This window comes from Perca flavescens, chromosome 4, assembly GCF_004354835.1.
Source record: "Perca flavescens isolate YP-PL-M2 chromosome 4, PFLA_1.0, whole genome shotgun sequence".
NCBI classification, from domain to species: domain Eukaryota; kingdom Metazoa; phylum Chordata; class Actinopteri; order Perciformes; family Percidae; genus Perca; species Perca flavescens.
In genome coordinates, this window is record NC_041334.1 from 27,959,054 (window position 1) to 27,978,839 (window position 19,786).

A 19,786-nucleotide genomic window follows, 5' to 3' on the forward strand; every position below is an offset into this window, starting at 1 on the left:
AGAGCGGCAAGCGTGAATCAAAATTAATTTAAGTGATGGATCGTAAAGACGATGAGCTGAAACGCACTGAAAGGCTCTGTAGAGCTGAGGAGAACTGCAGAGTTTGATGCTACTGCTAATTGTTGTTCGGAACTATAAGTCATACCTTTTATATAGCACATTGTGTAATTGATTTGATTAATTGTTTATATCATAATATTAATTACAACCGGTTTAAGTTTTAGGTTTAACGCCCCAATGTGTAGAATTTTTATGTGATTGTCATCGTTCAAATTTATATGCTGTAATTTCAGGCTTGTGCACAAAGAAGGAAGTGCTTGTTAATGGGTTGAATAACATTATTTTTGTTGCATTAACAACGATGTGATTATTACTGTTTATATAATGATTTAAGTTCTGTGACGTTTTAGTGTTCTTTGTCTTCCAAATAAAGTTTTATGTGATACTGGTTGTGCATGACAGACACACACTCACACATTCCGAGAAGGCTTATTGCATAGTTGCCATGGAAACAAATCTCCCAGCCTCACTCAGTGTTATGAGATTTACTTTGGAATTTGTTTTGGTCTGTGCATCAGCGGATAAGAACACAGATGAAAAAAACGCTGACTGGACCGAGGAAACCTGACTACATTTTTGTAGCTACAAATCTTCATTTCCCCTTTAATCAATTTCCAGGTGTTCTACAAATCAGTCCATTTTCTGTGATGAAGTTTTGTATGATTATAAATGAAGTTTTCACTAGGTGAACTTTGAACCTTTCCTGACACTTCCATCCTGGCAGCTGGTGTGACAAAACTAGACTAGGAAGTACTGTACAACTCGCAGGCTGTAACGTCTGCTAGCGGATGAGGAGAAAGTGTGGAGAGATGCTTGCCAAGTTTGTTCTCACAAGAAGGAAAAATAATTGACAGATTCAATTTAGCACATCTATTGAGTTGGAAAGCAAAGCGATAAGCATTCAAACACCGTGTAGTTTAGTTGTATGAGAAGCAGCAAAGTGAGGGACTTTGTGTACAGCATGTTGTCCAAGCTCTGACCTATAACAGTAAAAACACAGAAACAGTTCGGGCTCCTCTAACTCTTCTATCAGCCATTCACTTTCATCTCCACTCATTCACTTTTTAATGCAACCTGCTCAATAATGGATTCATCATTTAATTTTGATGTTTCATTTTTTTTTCTCAAAAGCAGTTTTTTGTGTTTTTGGCAGTTTCAGGAAACCAGAACTGTGTGTAGATGTGTGTACACAAAGGATTATTTGAACTATTCAGAAAAGGAGTGTGAATAGACCTGTATGACTCAGCAGCTACTTTTATAACTCTGTCCCTTTCCAACTCTCCACAATCTTTTCCCTCTGGATAAATAGGATGAATATTTTGGCTCTTAGTGACCATTATTACTCCCCTGACTCAGATTTCTTTGAAAGTTTAGCATGGCTGCACAGTTAACATATTATCCACAGCAATAGCCTTAGTTTTTAAGTTTTAATAAGGTTTTTACATAATTTTTATCTGTGATGTTTATTTTTATTTTATTCTATTGACTATTATTTATTGTTTTTTTTAAACCTTTCTTTTGCTTTATTGTTGTAATTTTGAGTCTTGCAAAATGTTGTTTAATGTTCAATTTTGCTATATTAAGCACTTTGGGCTGCATGTTTGGATGAAAGGTGCTATATAAATAAAGTTTGAGTTGAGTTGAGCAGCGGCTAATGTAGCCTCAAGCTGCTAGCCTGAGGCAAAACTGAGTAATGGGCAACAGAGGTCTGGTAAGCTCACTTATTTCTAACTCTAATTGTTGAAACTCTTTCTCCAATTTCAAAATGTCTGCTTCCAATTCCTCTATTTCCGCCATGTATTTCTTTTTGATACCTTTGGTATAAGAGATTATTTGTCCCTTTAAAAAGGCTTTTAGTGTGTCCCATAATATAAAACTATTGGGAGGAGAAGCACAATTTGTCTCACAAAACAGGCCAATCTGATCTCTTATAAATTTACAGAAATCTGGCTTTTGAAGGAGAGTAGGATTCAGACGCCACCTATACATATTAGTAGTCTTTTCAGGCATATAAATGGACAGGGTCAGAGGTGAGTGGTCCGATAATGTTCTAGATAAGTACTCAGATTCTACTGCTCTGTGAATCAGCTGCGTCTACAGCAAGAAAAGATCAATCCGAGTGAAAGAGTTGTGGCGCCCAGAGTAGAAAGAATAATCTTGAGTTTGAGGGTGCATTTGTCTACAGACATCCGCTAAATTTAATTCCTTCATGAATTCTATGGTAATTTTGGCTGCTCTAGATTTGGATACTGATGAAGATGATTTATCCAGGATAGGATTGAGGCAGAAATTAAAGTCGCCCCCTATAAGAATATTTTGCCGCCCTTCCGACACCTTCAAAAATATATCTTGGACAAACGACTCATCGTCATAATTGGGTGCGTAAAAATTTAAGAGAGTCCACGGTTCCGAGTATATCTGACAATTCACCAAAACGTACCTCCCAAATGCATCGACAACAGTTTCTCCAAGTGTTACAGGGATGTTCTTATTTATCAGAATGGCTACGCCCCTGGCTTTAGAGTTAAAGGATGATGATATTACATGTCCTATCCAATCCCTTTTCAATTTTCTATGTTCCAGGGGTGTCAGGTGGGTTTCCTGTATAAAGGCAATATCTATTTTCAGTTTTTTCAGATATGTTAAGACTCTTTTTCATTTAACAGGTCCATTTAACCCATTCACATTAAAGCTCACAAATTTCACCACCCTGTCCATCAACAGCAAATAATTTCACAGAAATATTGTCCTTTCCACTTGACAAGTGCGTCCCTTACTACCAAGTAGTGTAAGTAGCCTACTGACCATATGAAAAATAGTGAAAAACCAGAAAGCAAAAGAAAAAAGAGAACAATAACATCATCCCTCCCCTCCCACCCCGCCTTGTGCCTCCCCGAACCTGGCACATAGCATCCCGTATTCATCTCGTAAGGAGCTACTGGGCTGATAACTAGAATATTACCACTAGCACTCCCCCTCTGCGACGTTGTAGTAACAAACTATATGATACCGCGATACAGAGCAGTCAAAGTAGTGAAAATATGAGCAGTATCAGCACCTCAGGCTGTATGAACATGACAGCAGTTCAAAGTGGGTCGTTGTAATATAGTGTATATAAAACTAAACGGGCAGCTATAGCTGCTTTGAACAAATATAGTTGCCTCACCTGGGCGCAACCGTGAATTAAATAGAAAAAAAATCAGTGTGTGGATCGTCCATTATTCCTTTCCAGGGACTTCGCCGCTTCCTTCGGGTCCGCGAAGATCTTGGGCGCCCCACCGTCTCGGGGGTAAACATAGAGCTTGGCGGGTATCGCAGTGTGTATTTTATTCCTTCATCGTGCAGGGCCTGTTGCACTTCTCTGAAGGCACGGCGCTGAGCCATGACCTCGCTGGTGTAGTCCGGGAAGATAAGGACCTTACCTCCCTTATATTCCATGGACTGTTGCCTGCACAGGCGAAGAATCAACTCCTTCTCCTGAAAGTGATGGATGCGCGCCAGGATGGTACGCGGTCTGGCGCCGGTGGCCGGCTTTGGCTGGAGGGAGCGGTGAGCCCGGTCAATTTTAACTGGATGCGGAAAGTGCGTGTCACCGAGCAGCTTGGGGATTAGCCTGGAGACGAATTCAGTGGGTTTACCTTCCTCCTCACCCTCTTGTATCCCCACAATTTTGATGTTATGCCTCCGGGAGCGGGCCAGGTCAAGCACCTTGGTATGGAGTTGGGTGTTGCGCCCCACCAGCTCAGTGTATTTATCTTCAAGCGCTAATATGCGGACGTCAAGGTCGCCAGTAGCTTGTTCCTGGTTAGCCACACGGGCTTGCAGTTCGGCCTGCAAAGTTGCGAGTGACTGAAACTTAGCCTCGAAGGCATCAAAACGTTCATTAATGCAGCGCAGGACTGACACGGACACCTCTTTGCACAGCTCCTTACACATATCATAAGTTTTATCTGGAGGCATGTCTGACGTGGTGGGAGAATGGTTAGCAGGATCACAGCTATCACTGGTGCTAGCTCCAGTAGCCTGACCACAGGTGGATTTGGCTTTGCTGGAGACGTTTGGCTTCGGTATTTTGGACTTTTTGGACAATTTGAACGAGTTCTTAGGAAGGTATATACACACACAGTTGCGGGTTTGTGAACAAAAAGAGACGTGGTACGCAGAAGATTTTGTGAGTAGCGGAGAGGAGCGCTGAATAAACACGTCTACATCCTTTCATGCGCCGGAAGTTCCCCCGGAGCTTTCCATCTTTACTCTCCTCCCTGTTACGTTGCATTCGGAGATCGACTCTTTTTGACTGACAAGATGGTGGATAGTGTAAACAACAACTGCTAAAGTGAGTTCTTCAAAACCTTTCTCTTTAGTAAACTCTGTACACAAACAATGTTCTCGATGCTCGAGTTCATGTGTTGAGCCGCTGGTGAAAGTTTCATGTTTCATTCTTAGTGTTTTAAAAATATCAATTTTGATGCGATCTTAGTAGCGTCCCTAGCACTCCCATTCAAAAGGCCATTTGACCGAAAATAAGAATACTAATTATGCTTTTAAACGAAAGTTTGACTTGGGTACATTCACAAAAAGATCCTAGGTTGCATTTTGGCAAGAGTTATGCTTTAAAAGCATACATTAAAACCCTACACACTCACACAAACACTAACATTTGCTTTCTAGAGAGAAAGAGGTCACATTTCCTTTGTGCTAAACTAAATATTGTTTTAACTTTCCAAACGCATTTCTTGCAGTATAGCTTGTGCCATGCAATTCTAGATTTAACTTAGACATAAGGTGTGGGATAATTGATTAGATGGTGGTCTCTATCCTCTAATGGGCATCAGGATGTCAATGGCTTGAAAGTTTTCAGAAGCCCTACGGGATGTGAAAAAAACAGAAATGTTTTTTCAGACCAGTCACATGAATGCTTCTGCAGAAGTTAATGTCAAACATGCCTCTCCTTTGGCTGACTTTTACTTTGCTTTGAAAGAACGAGAGGGAGACGGAGAAAAAGCTTCTAAGACCTATATTCTCTAACGGATAAAGGGAAAAAATAGGTATGGAGAAAACAGTCCATTTGTTTGTGCTGTGCAGCTACAACACAGAGAGACACTGCAACAGGGTGGAATAGAGAGAGGGGGAGAATTTAGACAGCAGGAGAGAGGGATGTATGGCAGAGATATAGAGGTGCTGGATGCAGATCCTAATAACAAAAATACTGTAAAAAAACAGAGACGCATTGCCCTGCAGCTGAATCTGTTCCAACATGCACACAGACACAGATATTCACAAACTTATGATGTTTGACAAAGGAGACCCTCGAGCTTCTCCATTTCCAACACACACACACACACACACACACACACACACACACACCTGCTACCAACACCTTTGAATCAATACAGCTTTTACTCAGAGTGAATGTGCATGCATCCACAGCTGCATGTCTGTGTGAGTGCTGCAATGACCTGTTTGCTTAAAATATTCTATTAACATATTTAGGTTTCTTACCGCAACTGAAGCACCGACCACATCTCATCATTTCTTCCTTTCTTCATTTGCTCAGTCTTCCTTTGCAAATGCTTCAAGTGCCGGAATATTTTTTCCTTCTTCTTCTTCTCCCTCTGAGTCACACGTTTATGGATCTCTTAAGGTTCCTGAAATATCACTTCCCTAGCTCTCCTCTCTCTGTCACTGGAGCTTAAGAGTAAATTGGCACAGAATGACTCTCTCCCTCTCTTTCTCTCTTTCTCTCTATCTCTCTTTCTCTCTATCTCTCTCTCTCTCTCTCTCTCTCTCTCTCTCTCTCTCTCTCTCTCTCTCCCTCCAGCAGAGCTTCTGTCCCTCTCATCTCTCCTATCTGCCTCCTCTCTTTTGCCTGTCTCACTCTCTCCCTCTTCCTCTTCCTCTTCCTGTTTTATAAGCCGAAGGAAAACCATTTGCGTTAGTTACAGTGTGTGGTTTTTCTGGATGAGAAGTTTTCTTTGGCTCCTGTTGGCATTTTAGTCAATGCCATAGCCTTCCGATTAAATACCTGCTTACATGCCAGGTCCAAGATGACAAAGGTTAGACAGTAGCCAGAGAGACACAGTTTACATTATGTAAGTCGTTGTTTCTGTTTTACAATATCTTATATTTACAGCTGTATCATTTTGAAGCTGTCTCATCTCTTCATTAAACAGACTTGTTGAGTGATTTTTTGTTAGGTTTCAATGTGGAATTGTCTCCAATTGTTACAAACCTACAGCGCACATTGCATAGCATTTAAGATCGCAATAATCAAATTTTACGGTCAGACAACATCACGACTCAATTAGGCTTTAATGAGCCTGATTCCAATCTCATCTCAAAGTCTGTATCATTAAAATACAATATAGAAAATGGCCAAGAGTAAATGCTCATAAAGTAATTAAACCCTTTGTACAGATTAGCAATCAACAATAGACACAAAAGAGAAAACAATATAAAAAAAGAATATTATTGTGGGTACTGTTGGGGTAAACTGACTTTGGAGTTTTAGTTGTTTGTTTCATTTCTTTGATTCCAACGGTCTCAGTGTTTCCTGATGCTGTAGTTTTATATTCAGTTTTAAAGGCAAACTGCTCTCCTAACAGCATCTGTATAATGCCACATTGACTGGTGGTAATTTATGTATGAAAGAAAGGAATGTGTGCAGATGTTGAAAGGATCTCAGACTTACTGTGGCATGCATATATTTTCAATAACACCACCATAGCTCTATGAGGTATAACATGTGCCATTAATTTGGCTATATATTGAACATGACGAAGGCAATACAGTTTGACTGTCCTGGAATGGAGATATAACTACTCTGTGGATTACTCCAGGCTACAGCAATACAGCAGTGACATGATACTGTCCTGTAAATAACATGCATGCTGCATGGTAAGTAATCCCCTGTGGTAATTAACCTGGCAATAGAAGTCACTTTACACTTAATACAAATGATGTATATGGCAGGTGGATACTGAATTGGAGGTTTGTGCAAATAGCACCTGCAGTTAAAGCAGAGAAGCACATGCAAGTTTTAAGAGTACATGTAACTTAAAACCCAAAGCAGACTGTCAAATTAGTGCAGTGAGATGTTATGATGGGTGCAGGCAGCCCATGTGGCACACCATGACTGAAGTGTCATCACATTGATCTCTAAATCAGTTTGAAGTGAGTTCAACATTTTGCTACCTGCCTGACAGGTCTCAAAACAGAGTTGGGGGATGGGTCTGTTTTGCTGTGTTGAGCTTAATCCAATTATTTGGTAAAGCTACTATGATCAATATGTTTATATTAACAAAGGATCAAATGACTACATGAAACGTGAAAAGTGTGACTTGTGCTGACGAACCCACGGAGAATTATCAACACCCTCTGAAGTTCCCCCAGGATCTTTCAGCATCCTTCAGCTCATTGTTTTGGTTCAGACTAACCGCTGTCATCAGTTCAGCGAGTAGAGTCCAGCGAAAAGTTCTAAAAAACCCACTGTACGTTACCTGCTCAGCAACAAACTGCAGACGGACAAAGTTATTGACTAGCTGGTGAACATAGTTGAACATTTGGCACTAAAGGGCCACATATTTATATGGACATCCATTCATCAGGTGGACAAAAACACGACTCCAAATGAATGATAATGTTACTAACATGCTAACAACTTTATGTGATGTTTAACAGCTTGATTTTGCTACCCCCAAACGAAATCACCATAATGCAAGTTTAATGGTGCTTCCTTCTCTCTCTCTCTATTACTACATCCATTGTCTCGGTTACTGTGTGTTATCTGTTGCAGGAAGGATGCTTGTGGAAAGAATTTTAGAATCCAAATAACCACATTACTTAAGTTGACTCTACAATCAAAGCTATGTTGTATGAAACAGGCCCTTCAGTACCCAGGGCACGTCTAACCACTCTTAAAGTTGTACACATATTTCAACTAATGCATGCAAAATATTTTAGATCAGAGCGCACATTTCTTCCTGTATTGCCAGCATACTGCATCTAAAAAGATATATTTGGTCACTAGTGGATTCTGATATATGCATATGTCAAATTACGTCTTTGGATCATCACATATATATACCAATGTCTCTGCTTTATGGGAGAATGAGATTTTGCCAGTTAGAACCATTTATCACAGGCAACTTTTAGAGTGCAGTATAATCTAAGCTTTCAGCGGCAATACTATTAATAATGATACATAAAGTGTTATGGTTTAAAACCAAAATGTGCATAAATGCTAAATTATTTCATCACCACCACCCTTTTTCCCCAACTATACGTTATTCATGACATTATTAAACATGTAGTCAGTTTGAAGGGATATAACATTCAGAGTCTTGGGTCAAACGATGCTGGCCGCTGCCAGAAATTTGCATGTGGACATGCATTTTTTATTTGAGCAATTAAATGAGGTGCTTGCGAAGCATGAAGAGGGTTGTATAGAAACACAGCCTCTGGTCAGTGAAGAAGCTGTGTGTGCGATGTATTTTTCCTTGAGAGAATATGAAGAACAGTTGAGACAAGTGTAACTACAGTAAATCCCTCTTCCACTGTGATGTGATCTAATACTTGCATTACAAGTACTCTTACATACTTGTCCACCCACAATATGGTGGAATTTAAATTGTGGGCATTGCATACTTTATAACTGTGATGTCCTGGTCCTGTGACGGTTTTGAAGTGATTTTGTTTCATGGTATACGATTCACCAACTTTCATGGTCATTGACCTTTTGTTTATGGGGGAACAAACGCACTTAAACACACTTATAAAGCTCCCTACTTATCCTCATTGTTTTTCTTTTCATTGTACTGTAGGCTAACGATGGAGAGGATATGTGTGTGTTTGAGTGTGGGTGTGTGGTAACAGAGAATCAGGCAGAGTGGTCGTGAAAGAGCAAAAAAAAGAGCATAGAGAGCAGCTACTGCAGGATATACTGTGAGACGAAAGAGCAAAAATGTAGAGAATGAACAGAAGTTAAAAAACGATTTAGTAAAAGCAATTTTGCAGCGTGTGGGCTTATATTATTTTGTATTCATGTGTATTTACATGTATATGACTGTGTGACTTGGCTCTCTAATGACCTTCTTCATTTGCTTGATTCATTCAGGAGCCAAACCCACAAAAGCACACACACCCACATGCTCTGTCTGACTGAAAGGCAGCGAGGATAAGTGGTAGCTCGCTGAAAGGGAGAGAGAGGAGGTCGCCATAGCAACACTGGGGGGGTGTCGCTTTTATTGGAGAAAGAAAATCAGCTCAGCCTTATCCTCCTATCTAGAATTGAGAGAGTGCAGAGTGCACTCTCTCAATTCTGCTTTCTCTGTGTCACCTTCCTCTTTTCCTTTGTGTGTTCATTTAGTTTTCCACAAGCTGACGTCAACTGCCTGGGACATCTACATGAGATGTAAAAATTCATTCATTCACGTCTCGTGTTGGATTATTTTATTGTAAGCACTTCCATTTTGCAACGTGGCCGAAGATTCAGTATCATGTGATGTGCTGTAGTTAAAATGTATGTTTGAAAAAAAATTGCTGGATGAACAAAATGTTTTTGTAAAAGTGTAAATCTATATAGAGAAATAACTCTATACTAGAATTATTTGTACCTCATCCTTAATGCAATGGTGATATAGAGAATGAACAGTGTTCTGAAACCATGTGATACATATTTGAGTGTGTTTTAACCTGTCAGTGAGTCAAGGTCCAAATCCCATTCACTGATATTATTAGTTAACTGACTCTTTGTTCCAAGCACATCTGAACTGAAGCAAGCATAGCTGTCGAGTAGTTTAGGACTGTGACTCATATATCAGAAGAAACTTGCACGCACACACACACACACACACACACACACACACACACACACACACACACACAGTTTGGTGCAAAAAAACTGCCACGCAATGCAAGATATCACATAATGGCAGATGACAGGTTGGATGTGAAAATGTTGACAATGTGCTAATGCATGGCACAGCGTTCCTTCCCTGTCACAGCATGCTGTATGAATTCTGTTCACATGTGGACCAGCTGGACAACCCTCCCACATCACAGTACTGTATGTGAGTTTGTGAGAGTGTGTGCGCGTAGAAAAAAATGGCAGAGAGAAAATGATTGAGAATTTGCTGCCATGGTGACAAGCTCAACAGTATCTAATAGAAATGGGTTGTTAAGAAGCCTGCCCATTGCAGGAGGGTAGGCGGGTGAGGGTGGAGGGGGAGAGAGGAACAGAGATAGATAGAGGCAACTGAACAACCACTAGTACTCGCAGTATTTACATTTTGATCATGTTCTTAGACAAGTGCAGAGTGACACCATATGGTGCATACAGTTTAATGCTTTTTGAGACTCAAACAGAAAAGTAAATAACACAACTGGAGGCTTGTTATGCATCAAATATGGACTCCTATATTGTCTGAAGAAGATCACAGGTTCAAGAAACATTATACACACTGTAGAGAGCAACTGCTAATTGTAAAAGTTAATCAAACCTGCGCCCCTGCTGGGATAGACCTTAACATAGAAATTAATGTATTATAATTACAGAGCATCGCCATTATTCTGCAGTATGTCGTTTTATACAGAAGAGCAGATGGGTGTATTTCAGTGACTCTCCAAAGATAACGTGATTGATCAAGATTAATCATAATTTCCACATGTCATATTTCCAATTAGCTAGCACAGGGTGTGTGTGTGTGTGTGTGTGTGTGTGTGTGTGCGTGTGTGTGTGTGTGTGTGTGTGTGTGTGTGTGTGTGTGTGTGTGTGTGTGTGCGTGCGTATGTGTACGTGTGTTTATGAATGTGTGTTTATTGCATGGGAGATGGCAACAGGTCTGTGTTTATCAGTGGGTTCTCTGTGCATGGTTGCCATAGTGAAAGAGTTTGGGTTGTGGTCTGTAAGTAAAATGTTGAAAATGTGCTAAATCATATACAGCGTTCCTTCCCTGTCACAGCATGCTGTATGTGTTCACAAGTGGACCAGCTGGACAACCCTCCTGCATCACAGCACTGTATGTGAGTTTGTGAGAGTGCGTGCGCATAGAAACATGTCAGAGAGAAGATTATTGAGAATTTGCTACCATCTAACAGAAATGGGTTGTTAAGAAGCCTGACAGGAGGGTAGGCGGGTGAAGGTGTGTGTCTTTGTGTGCGTGCGTGCGTGCGTGCGTGCGTGCGTGCATATGTGTGCGTGTGTGTATGTATGTGTGTGTATTGCGTGGGGGATGGCAAGAGGTCTGTGTTCATCAGTGGGTTCTTTGTGCATGGTTGCCATAGTGAAAGAGTTTGGTTTGTGGTTTAGTAAGTTCAATGTAGCAGCAAAAACAACTACAGTTGTTACAGAGGTTAAGACCTGTCTTGCTCGTAGTGTATGAATGTTTAGAGCATTTCAAAGAGCAGATAACATCACAAGGAACTAAACTGATCCAAACAATAAATACTCATTCTTGACCATCTTATACAAAGTGGACCACAATGGACTCAACTACACCTTACACAGCTCATTGATTCTCTCTGGTGGGGAGATTTGGTAGTGTATCAGTTCAGTTCAGTTCAACTTTATTGTCTTCTTAATGGCGCAGCTGATATGGAAGGACCATGTGAGGGTGTCTGAAATGTGGATGCCTAAGAATCTAAAGGTGTTAACAGTTTCAACTGAAGAGTTGTTAATAAAGACAGGTGTATGTGTGGGTTTGTTCTTTCTAAAATCTATGATGACCTCCTTAGTTTTCCCCACATTAAGAGACAAATTATTTCTGTTGCACCACATGATCAAATTACTCACCTCATCTCTATATATTTCATTATTGCTGTCAATGAGTAGTATCGTCTGCAAATTTCACGATACTATTAGTGGGGTGTTTAGCAATACAATCATAGGTATACAGACTGTATAATAAAGGACTGAGACAACAGCCTTGAGGTGCTCCAGTGTTTAGCACTATAGAGGCTGAGTATGTAGTGCCAACTCTAACTGTCTGGGGGCAGCCTGTTAGAAAGTCCTGTATCCACCTGCAGATAGAATTGCAGAGGCCCAGGTCTAACAGCTTAGATATTAAAATATAAGGTCTAATAGTATTAAAGGCACTGCTATAATCGACAAATAGCATCCTGACATACTTATCCCTGCACTCTAGATGTTGGAGCACAGTATGTAAAGCCAGGGATACAGCATCATCCACAGCTCTATTTGATCTGTATGCAAATTATAATGGATCAGTTAAAGCAGGTATGCTATTGTTGATATATGTCTTCACAAGCTGTTCAAAACACTACATAATCACAGAAGTCAATGCTACAGGTCTAAAATCATTCATACAGGTGGCAGTCGTTTTTTTAGGCACAGGAATTATGATTTATTTTTTAAAACATTTTGGAACCACATAAAGAGAGAGTGACAAGTTAAACATGTCAGTGAAAACAGAGGCAAATTGACTAAAACATGTCCTTAAGACTCGTTGAGTAATGCCAAAAACTTTACGTGTGTCAATGACTGAGACCTGATGTGCTTGCCTACTGAACGGATTCCCAGTTGGAGAATGTATCTAACACTGTTCATGTTCTCACAAAACAATTCAGCAAATACAGTATTTTTACTATATCACAGGCCAAACCTTCATTCAATTACTTCCTCCCTCCAACTGCATTCAAGTCACTTCTGCTGACATAAAAAATGAAAGACTGAGGGGGCATTTCAAAGTGCCCATGCCATTTTATTATCCTTGTCCTTCGAAAAAAAATTGTTCGTTGGTATTTTTCACACTGTGTTTATCAAGTAGTTTAGCACTCAGCTGTTGTTTGCAGGGGTAATACTTTGCTGCTGGCACTAAATTATATTTAAAATGAAAAACAATTGAAATTGGCTTTGCTGCTCAGAGGTCATTATGTTTTTTATGGAAACGGCATTTCATGGCATTGTGTGGATTAAGTATACCAGTCCACATAGAAGATACTGGCTCAGTGTTGATGGTATATCTTGTGGGTGTGGGCGTGATACTGGTAGGTCCACCACTGAATATCTCGACAACTATTAAATGGATTGCATTTTTTTCCAATTGCTAAACGACAGTGGGCACAACTGGAGTCACGTGTGCAAAACTCAAACTACAGTCTGCACTACCAAGAGTCACCTGAGCTAAACAGTTCACATCACCTGCAAAACACTTGGCACTCAGAACACACTGAGGGTAAAAACACTAGCATCAAACACCAATACAGAAATTACAAACTTTTTTATCTTTACAGTTTGAACAATTTGAGTGACTTGACATTACTCAACAGTTTATTTAAGGAAAAAATATAGATTGTATAGCATACCAATTTTTACATAAGGTAAACAAGAAGGAATGAAAATCAACTGTTTTCTTCAATAAAGTATTTTGTCTCTAGTAATTTATGGAATTACTGGGGGAAAAAAACTAAAGGTACATACGTAACAGTACCAAAGAATAGTGTGACTAATCCTGCCTCTCTCCAGCATCATGTGGCAAGTTTTCTTCATCACATGGGATGTCTGCATCATCTCTAAATACAAATGAATGTGGTGTTTCTATTTCAACGCCATTACTTTCTGAAAAACAGTAAGAACGCAGTTTTACTATTGTAAAGATATAGTGTTTTTCACTTTTTTTATAGCTGTGTACATAACCTCAGACATCTTACCTGGACATATTGGTATCTTTGCTCTTTTACCTGTTTCTCTCAAACGGTACAGGGTATAATTGTTTCATTCTTATTTGGTGTTTGTATATAAAAAAAGGCTTTCTGAGCTTTCTCTGTATAAATACCGTATATGTTCACTAACTAGTCTAAAACAAGACACCTACTTAGGCTTTCAGCTAAAATTGCAATCAGCAGTGTTTGATAGGCACCAGACTGAAATCTATTCTGTTTTGAATGTGTGGTTAACAGTTTCGACAGCAGTGTGTTAGCATTTGAACAAAGTGCTATAAATCGACAGTGTTGTGCACATTGTGGTTAAAGTCATTGGATAAGCATGTAGAGTTTTGAAAACTGTGTCCAAGCCATGAAAAACTAGAGTTTGGTCCACGTGAACTGCTGCTGTGCAGACTGTAGTTAGCGTTTTGCACATGTGACTCCAGTTGTGCCCACTGTCGTTTAGCAATCGAAAAAAACTGTAAGTACCAATATCCAAGGTCTCCAGAGGACGAATGAATGACTTTGGTGATCCCTTGACATTTTGGTGCTACCAGAAGATCATTTATCCAGTAAAACTATACAACAGTTCCATCAGCCTCAGCCGTACTTTGTGTTTAGTGCTTATTAGCAAAGGTTAACACAAGAACATGCTAAACCAAGATGGTGAACAAGGTAAACATACATGGACTTAAGTTTGTTCTAAACTTTATTTGTAAAGCACTTTTTTTCTGTTTTCATCTCTTAATTAAACCTTTTAAAATGTTTATATCTAAATGACTTAGTGCTACAAATTACAAACACACTTATAATTCATCATAAATTAAAATGTGAGTTTTAAATGTATCAACAATGTGCAAATGTCTTTAATGAACAAAATAAAAATGGACTTTCACATTTATTTTGTTAATAGTTATCTTTATTAATGGTGCATAAATGACAGCTTTGAGTGTACAATATTATCAGTCAGTGTCTGTTAATGAAGATTTAGAGAGATGGCACAGCCAGTGTAAGACTAATTTCAAAAACTACATCACATTACAATCACCAAACTGCTGAGCCACATTCAAGGACAGGAAAGGTCAAAAAGCCTCTTTCCATTGCGATGTGACACACAGCACAGTTCACTTTAGGTGATAGACTAGCGATAACTGATATTAAACCATGTCTAAGGGTGATAAGGCATGTAGCAGAAAACTTAAGGACAACTGAGTAAACATTAGTATCAAACAACTTATTATAAACGGAAAATGGTGCAACCCAGATTTTACTTTAAACCACTTTGTGGAAATATGAAGCAAAATGTAAACTTGAAAAACAATTGAAAATGCTGTTGGAGTGTCCTGCACTTTTTGGCAAACAACAATAAACTTGACAATTGCAAATTGAATCGGATAATATAATTATCAAAAGGCACTTGAAGGTTATCAGGGTTTTCCGTAAATCCAATGCGGCACTGGTCTTGACTAAACAAATGAATGAGTTTGACTTTTCAGTTTTGGTAAATTGGCAAACCACATCAAACAAATATTACAGATAAGGCAGATATGGGTAAGAACCCAGAGTATAAAAGAGTCCTCCAGTCCTCAGGTTGTTGTACAGAAGCAACATGGGCAAACTGCTGATCTGCGTTGGTAAGCTGAGCTCCTTGCTCATAGAAACTTTTCAAACTTTGTCATTACACATTTTAACTTAATTTGATCTTATGCATAATGCAAATTGATTCTCATGTGCAACTGAAGTTGCCTTCTCCTCACCCTCTCTAATTCTGTCACCTATCTCTGCAGGACTGGCTCTCCTGCTGCATGTGCAGCTAGGTAATTATATCCTTTATCCATTCAGTGTTGGTGTGATATGTGTGGATGTTGGTAACATAATGTAAGAGCAATTGTTACTTATGTTGCAGGATCATCCTACATCCTCTCCTGTTATTTCACTAACTGGGGACAGTACCGTCCCGGAGCAGGCAAGTATTTCCCCACCAACATTGACCCATGTCTCTGTGACCACCTCATCTATGCCTTTGCTGGAATGGACGGCAACATGATCAAGACCTACGAGTGGGACGATGAGAAACTCTACGGACAGTTCCAGGCCCTGAAGAACCAGTTAGTACACACAAATGCTCATAGTGATAATAGATCATAGTGTGACTCCAGCACACATGAAAAAACACATTATTAGACATTAGCATGCATGCACACAGATTCAATTTGAGAGGTTAAAGTGGATGTTGTTGCTGCTTGCAGGAACAGCAACCTGAAGACACTGCTGGCCATCGGAGGATGGAACTTTGGTACTCAGAAGTAAGTCGTAATAAAATGAGGAACAATGCTCTCACCAAGAGGAACTTGTAGCACAGGTGGAACTCTGACCTTCTTCCTGTCTCTATAGGTTCACAGCTATGGTTTCCTCTCCTGCCAATCGTCAGACCTTCATCAACAGCGTGATCACGTTCCTGCGTCAGTATGAGTTTGATGGTCTGGATATCGACTGGGAGTACCCTGGCTCTCGTGGTTCCCCACCTCAGGATAAGGAGCGCTATACCGTTCTGGTCCAGGTCTGTCATATTGCTATTTAATTTATGGCTACAGATTAATTTGTGTTGTAATTGGTAGTATACAGGCCGCTATTATTGCAGTTATGTGTGTATATATAAAGAATACCACCTTTTAGGGGCTTTGGACAAGAAGTATGTCTAGGAGATTTCATAGAATATTATATTTATATTAGGGTTGTATGTTGGAAATATAATAATCAAATACCATTAAAATTATAAGCTAAAACACTTTCTCAGTTTCTCAGTGTATTTGCCCATCTGTAGGAGTTAATGAGCGCCTTTGAGGCCGAGGGCAAGAAGACCAACCGTCCCCGTCTGATGCTGACTGCTGCTGTCTCTGCTGGAAAGGGAACTATCGACTCTGGATACCAGATTGCCGCGATTGGAGCGTAAGTACATGTGCAAACACATGCAAACATTACTAGCCTCACATTTGTTGTATAGATGACAGCCATTACTAAACATTAATCCTCATGTCTTGTTTGCCAGTGTGCTGGACTACTTCCACGTCATGACCTACGACTTCCATGGTTCTTGGGAGCACAATGTTGGAGAGAACAGCCCCCTGTACAAGGGCCCCGCTGATCAGGGATCCATGATCTACTTCAATGTGGTGAGTAAGGGCTCCAGCTGTAAATGTATAATAATTAAATTACGAAACAAATTCTCACACTGGCCTGTACTCTCTCATGTGTAGGACTATGCTATGAACTACTGGAAGAGCAATGGTGCCCCAGCTGAGAAGCTGCTGGTTGGTTTCCCCACCTATGGTCACACCTTCCGCCTGGCTTCCTCTGACACTGCTGTGGGAGCTCCTGCCAGTGGACCTGGAGCTGCTGGACCTTTCACCCGTCAGTCTGGCTTCTGGGCCTACTATGAGGTTTGTGCTTCTTTTTCTGAATCTGTGTCTGGATGTATAAGAAAGGACAACATACTGTATATGCATGTATTGTGTAGATCCCAACCTTAAACATCTCTCTCCCATCAGATCTGCACTTTCCTGAAGCAAGCAGCCACTCAGGCTTGGGACAGCCCACAGGATGTGCCATATGCCTACAACCAGGGAACCTGGGTTGGATATGACAATGTTAAGAGCTTCCAGATTAAGGTATGAAGTTGTATTTCTTTTTTTTAAATTCCCGTTCCAGACCTTTATGTTTCAAGTTATTTAACACTTGGTTTCACCTGTCATCTGCTCTACAGATTCAGTGGTTGAAGCAGAACGGTTTTGGTGGAGCCATGGTGTGGAGTTTGGATCTGGATGACTTCAGTGGCACTTTCTGCGGCCAGGGAAAATACCCCCTGATCAACACCCTCAAGAGCGGACTGGGAACTGGAGCTTGTACGCATAAAGCACATATTCTCTGGTAATAAACATAATGAGGCTGTCTAACTTTTTTTAATTAATTCTTACATTTCTCTCTCCAGCCTGCACTTCCCGTGTTGACCCCCTGGCTCCAGTGACACCAACCCAGCACGCTATGCCCCAGCCCGGCGGTGGTGGCAGCAGCGGCGGCAGCAGCAGCGGCGGCAGCAGCAGCGGTGGCAGCAGCACAGGATCTGGATTCTGCGCTGGCAAGTCTAACGGTGTCTACCCTGACCCAACCAACAAGAACCACTTCTATGAGTGCAACCAGGGAAATACCTACAACCAGCACTGTGCTGCCGGCCTGGTGTTCGATAACAGCTGCAAGTGCTGCAACTGGGCTTAAAAAATCCATGGTTGAACATCATAGTGGTTGTTCTTAAGTTAGTAGCTGGTCAACTTTCATGTAACATAAGACCATCTGAGGCCCATTCAAGAACAGCTCTTTAACACCTGTTACTGATCTAACCTAAATAAATATCTCATTTAAAACAGATCTCTGATGGTTTTGTGTGTCTCATGTATGTTTTGAGTCATAAAACCTCAAACCACTGAAGCAAAATGAAGTTACAGTATTCAATGCAGAATAACTTTGATCATCAAACATTAGCAACAAAATAGATTTTATTTATATTCACTCCTGTAGCGCACAGAGCAGTACAGTAAGAAAGTAAATGTGTAAATATAGGAGGTAAAGATAAACATGACTGTAATTGTCACTGCAGAAAAAACAGTTGAACATAAAAGCAGAAAGACAAATGCAACAACAGAGGTTATAATCAGTACTGTCATTATGACACACACACACACACACACACACACACACACACACACACACACACACACACACACACACACACACACACACACACACACACAGCAAGGCAAGGCAAGGCAAGGCAGCTTTATTTGTATAGGAAATTTCAGCAATGGGGCAATTCAAAGTGCTTTACATAAAACATTAAAGAGCAGTTAAAAACAATTAAAAAATTTAAAACAGATAAAATACGAGAATAAAAGTTACAGTGCAGTATAAGAAATTAACAATTATTTAAAGAAAGGCAGCATCAAAAAGAAAGGTCTTCAGCCTTGATTTAAAAGAACTCTTTGCAGTTTTCTGGGAGTTTGTTCCAGATATGTGGAGAATAAAAACTGAACGCTGCTTCCCCCTGTTAAGTTCTGACTCTGGGGACAGAAAGAGGTCTGGGTGGTTCATAGTGTAGCAGCAGATCAGAAATGTATTTTGGCCCTTAACCATTTAGTGATTTTTTAAACCAGCAAAAGTATTTTGAAATCAATTATTTGAGGGACTGGAAGACAGTGCAAAGACTTCAGAACTGGGGTGATGTGATTCACTTTCTTGGTCTTAATGAGGACTGGCGCAGCAGCATTTTTGAAAAGCCCGTTGGTAGAATATCAAGGCAACAGGAGGAGGTTTTCAGATGTTGTATAATGTCCTCCAGGTCTTTATGGTTGATTGTACAAAATTGGTTCATATTGGAATTTGTTTTGCCTGGACACTGGGACAACACATATCCTTTACTTGATATGAAGGCACTGACTGCTTGCCTAATTTCCTGAATTTCTTTCACCGAAGAAGGAGGCAAATTCATTGCAGGCCTTGGTGGATAAAAGTTCAGATGCTACTGGTACTGGAGGGTTTGTTAACCTTTCGACAGTAGCAAACAAAGCACAACAAAACACAAACACACACACACACACACACACACACACACACACACACACACACACACACACACACACACACACACACACACACACACACACACACACACACACACACACACAAAACTACTTTCCATTATTTGTTTGTCAACATGATTACTGTCAATATCTTATCTTTTCAATATCTTTAACCTGTGGCTCCATCAATTAAAATAAGATAATTCAAATTGAAGGAAGATAAAAGAAAACAAAAGAAAAAAGCATGTTTTGAAATTCAAAAGACCTGGGTCAATGAAGTATTTCTGACTCTAATACTTCAACATAATACTTGTATGCATAATTTATTCCTGGCTCCTATCAAGCTCATCAGTTTTCACATTTATGGATTTTAGATTCTGGCTATACTGTCCAACTCAACTTACACTGATATGTACTGAGCTCTGCACCCCGAG

General features: G+C 40.1%; 1 protein-coding gene across 2 annotated transcripts; it reads left to right on the plus strand.

Annotated features, from left to right (window-relative positions):
- The first annotated feature begins 15,331 nt into the window (after positions 1 to 15,331).
- On the plus strand, positions 15,332 to 17,994 carry LOC114554198 (acidic mammalian chitinase). Of its 2 annotated transcripts, XM_028575871.1 has the most exons (12): positions 15,332 to 15,356; positions 15,510 to 15,539; positions 15,629 to 15,830; positions 15,972 to 16,028; positions 16,117 to 16,282; positions 16,547 to 16,671; positions 16,772 to 16,895; positions 16,980 to 17,162; positions 17,271 to 17,390; positions 17,486 to 17,624; positions 17,711 to 17,797; positions 17,840 to 17,994. In XM_028575871.1, exons 1-12 carry the CDS (start codon positions 15,332 to 15,334, stop codon positions 17,992 to 17,994), a joined length of 1,413 nt encoding a protein of 470 aa, XP_028431672.1. The 2 variants fall into 2 exon arrangements, with proteins under 2 accessions (XP_028431672.1, XP_028431671.1); XM_028575870.1 differs by having other exon boundaries at positions 17,711 to 17,994.
- Positions 17,995 to 19,786: the final 1,792 nt, after the last annotated feature.

Excerpts from the sequence above, each read along its gene's own strand:
- LOC114554198 (XM_028575870.1), top strand. The coding sequence starts at position 15,332 with ATGGGCAAACTGCTGATCTGCGTTG. Across the intron at positions 15,357-15,509 it reads CAAACTGCTGATCTGCGTTG|GACTGGCTCTCCTGCTGCAT; the intron begins GTAAGCTGAGCT and ends CTATCTCTGCAG. Across the intron at positions 16,672-16,771 it reads CAGATTGCCGCGATTGGAGC|TGTGCTGGACTACTTCCACG; the intron begins GTAAGTACATGT and ends CTTGTTTGCCAG.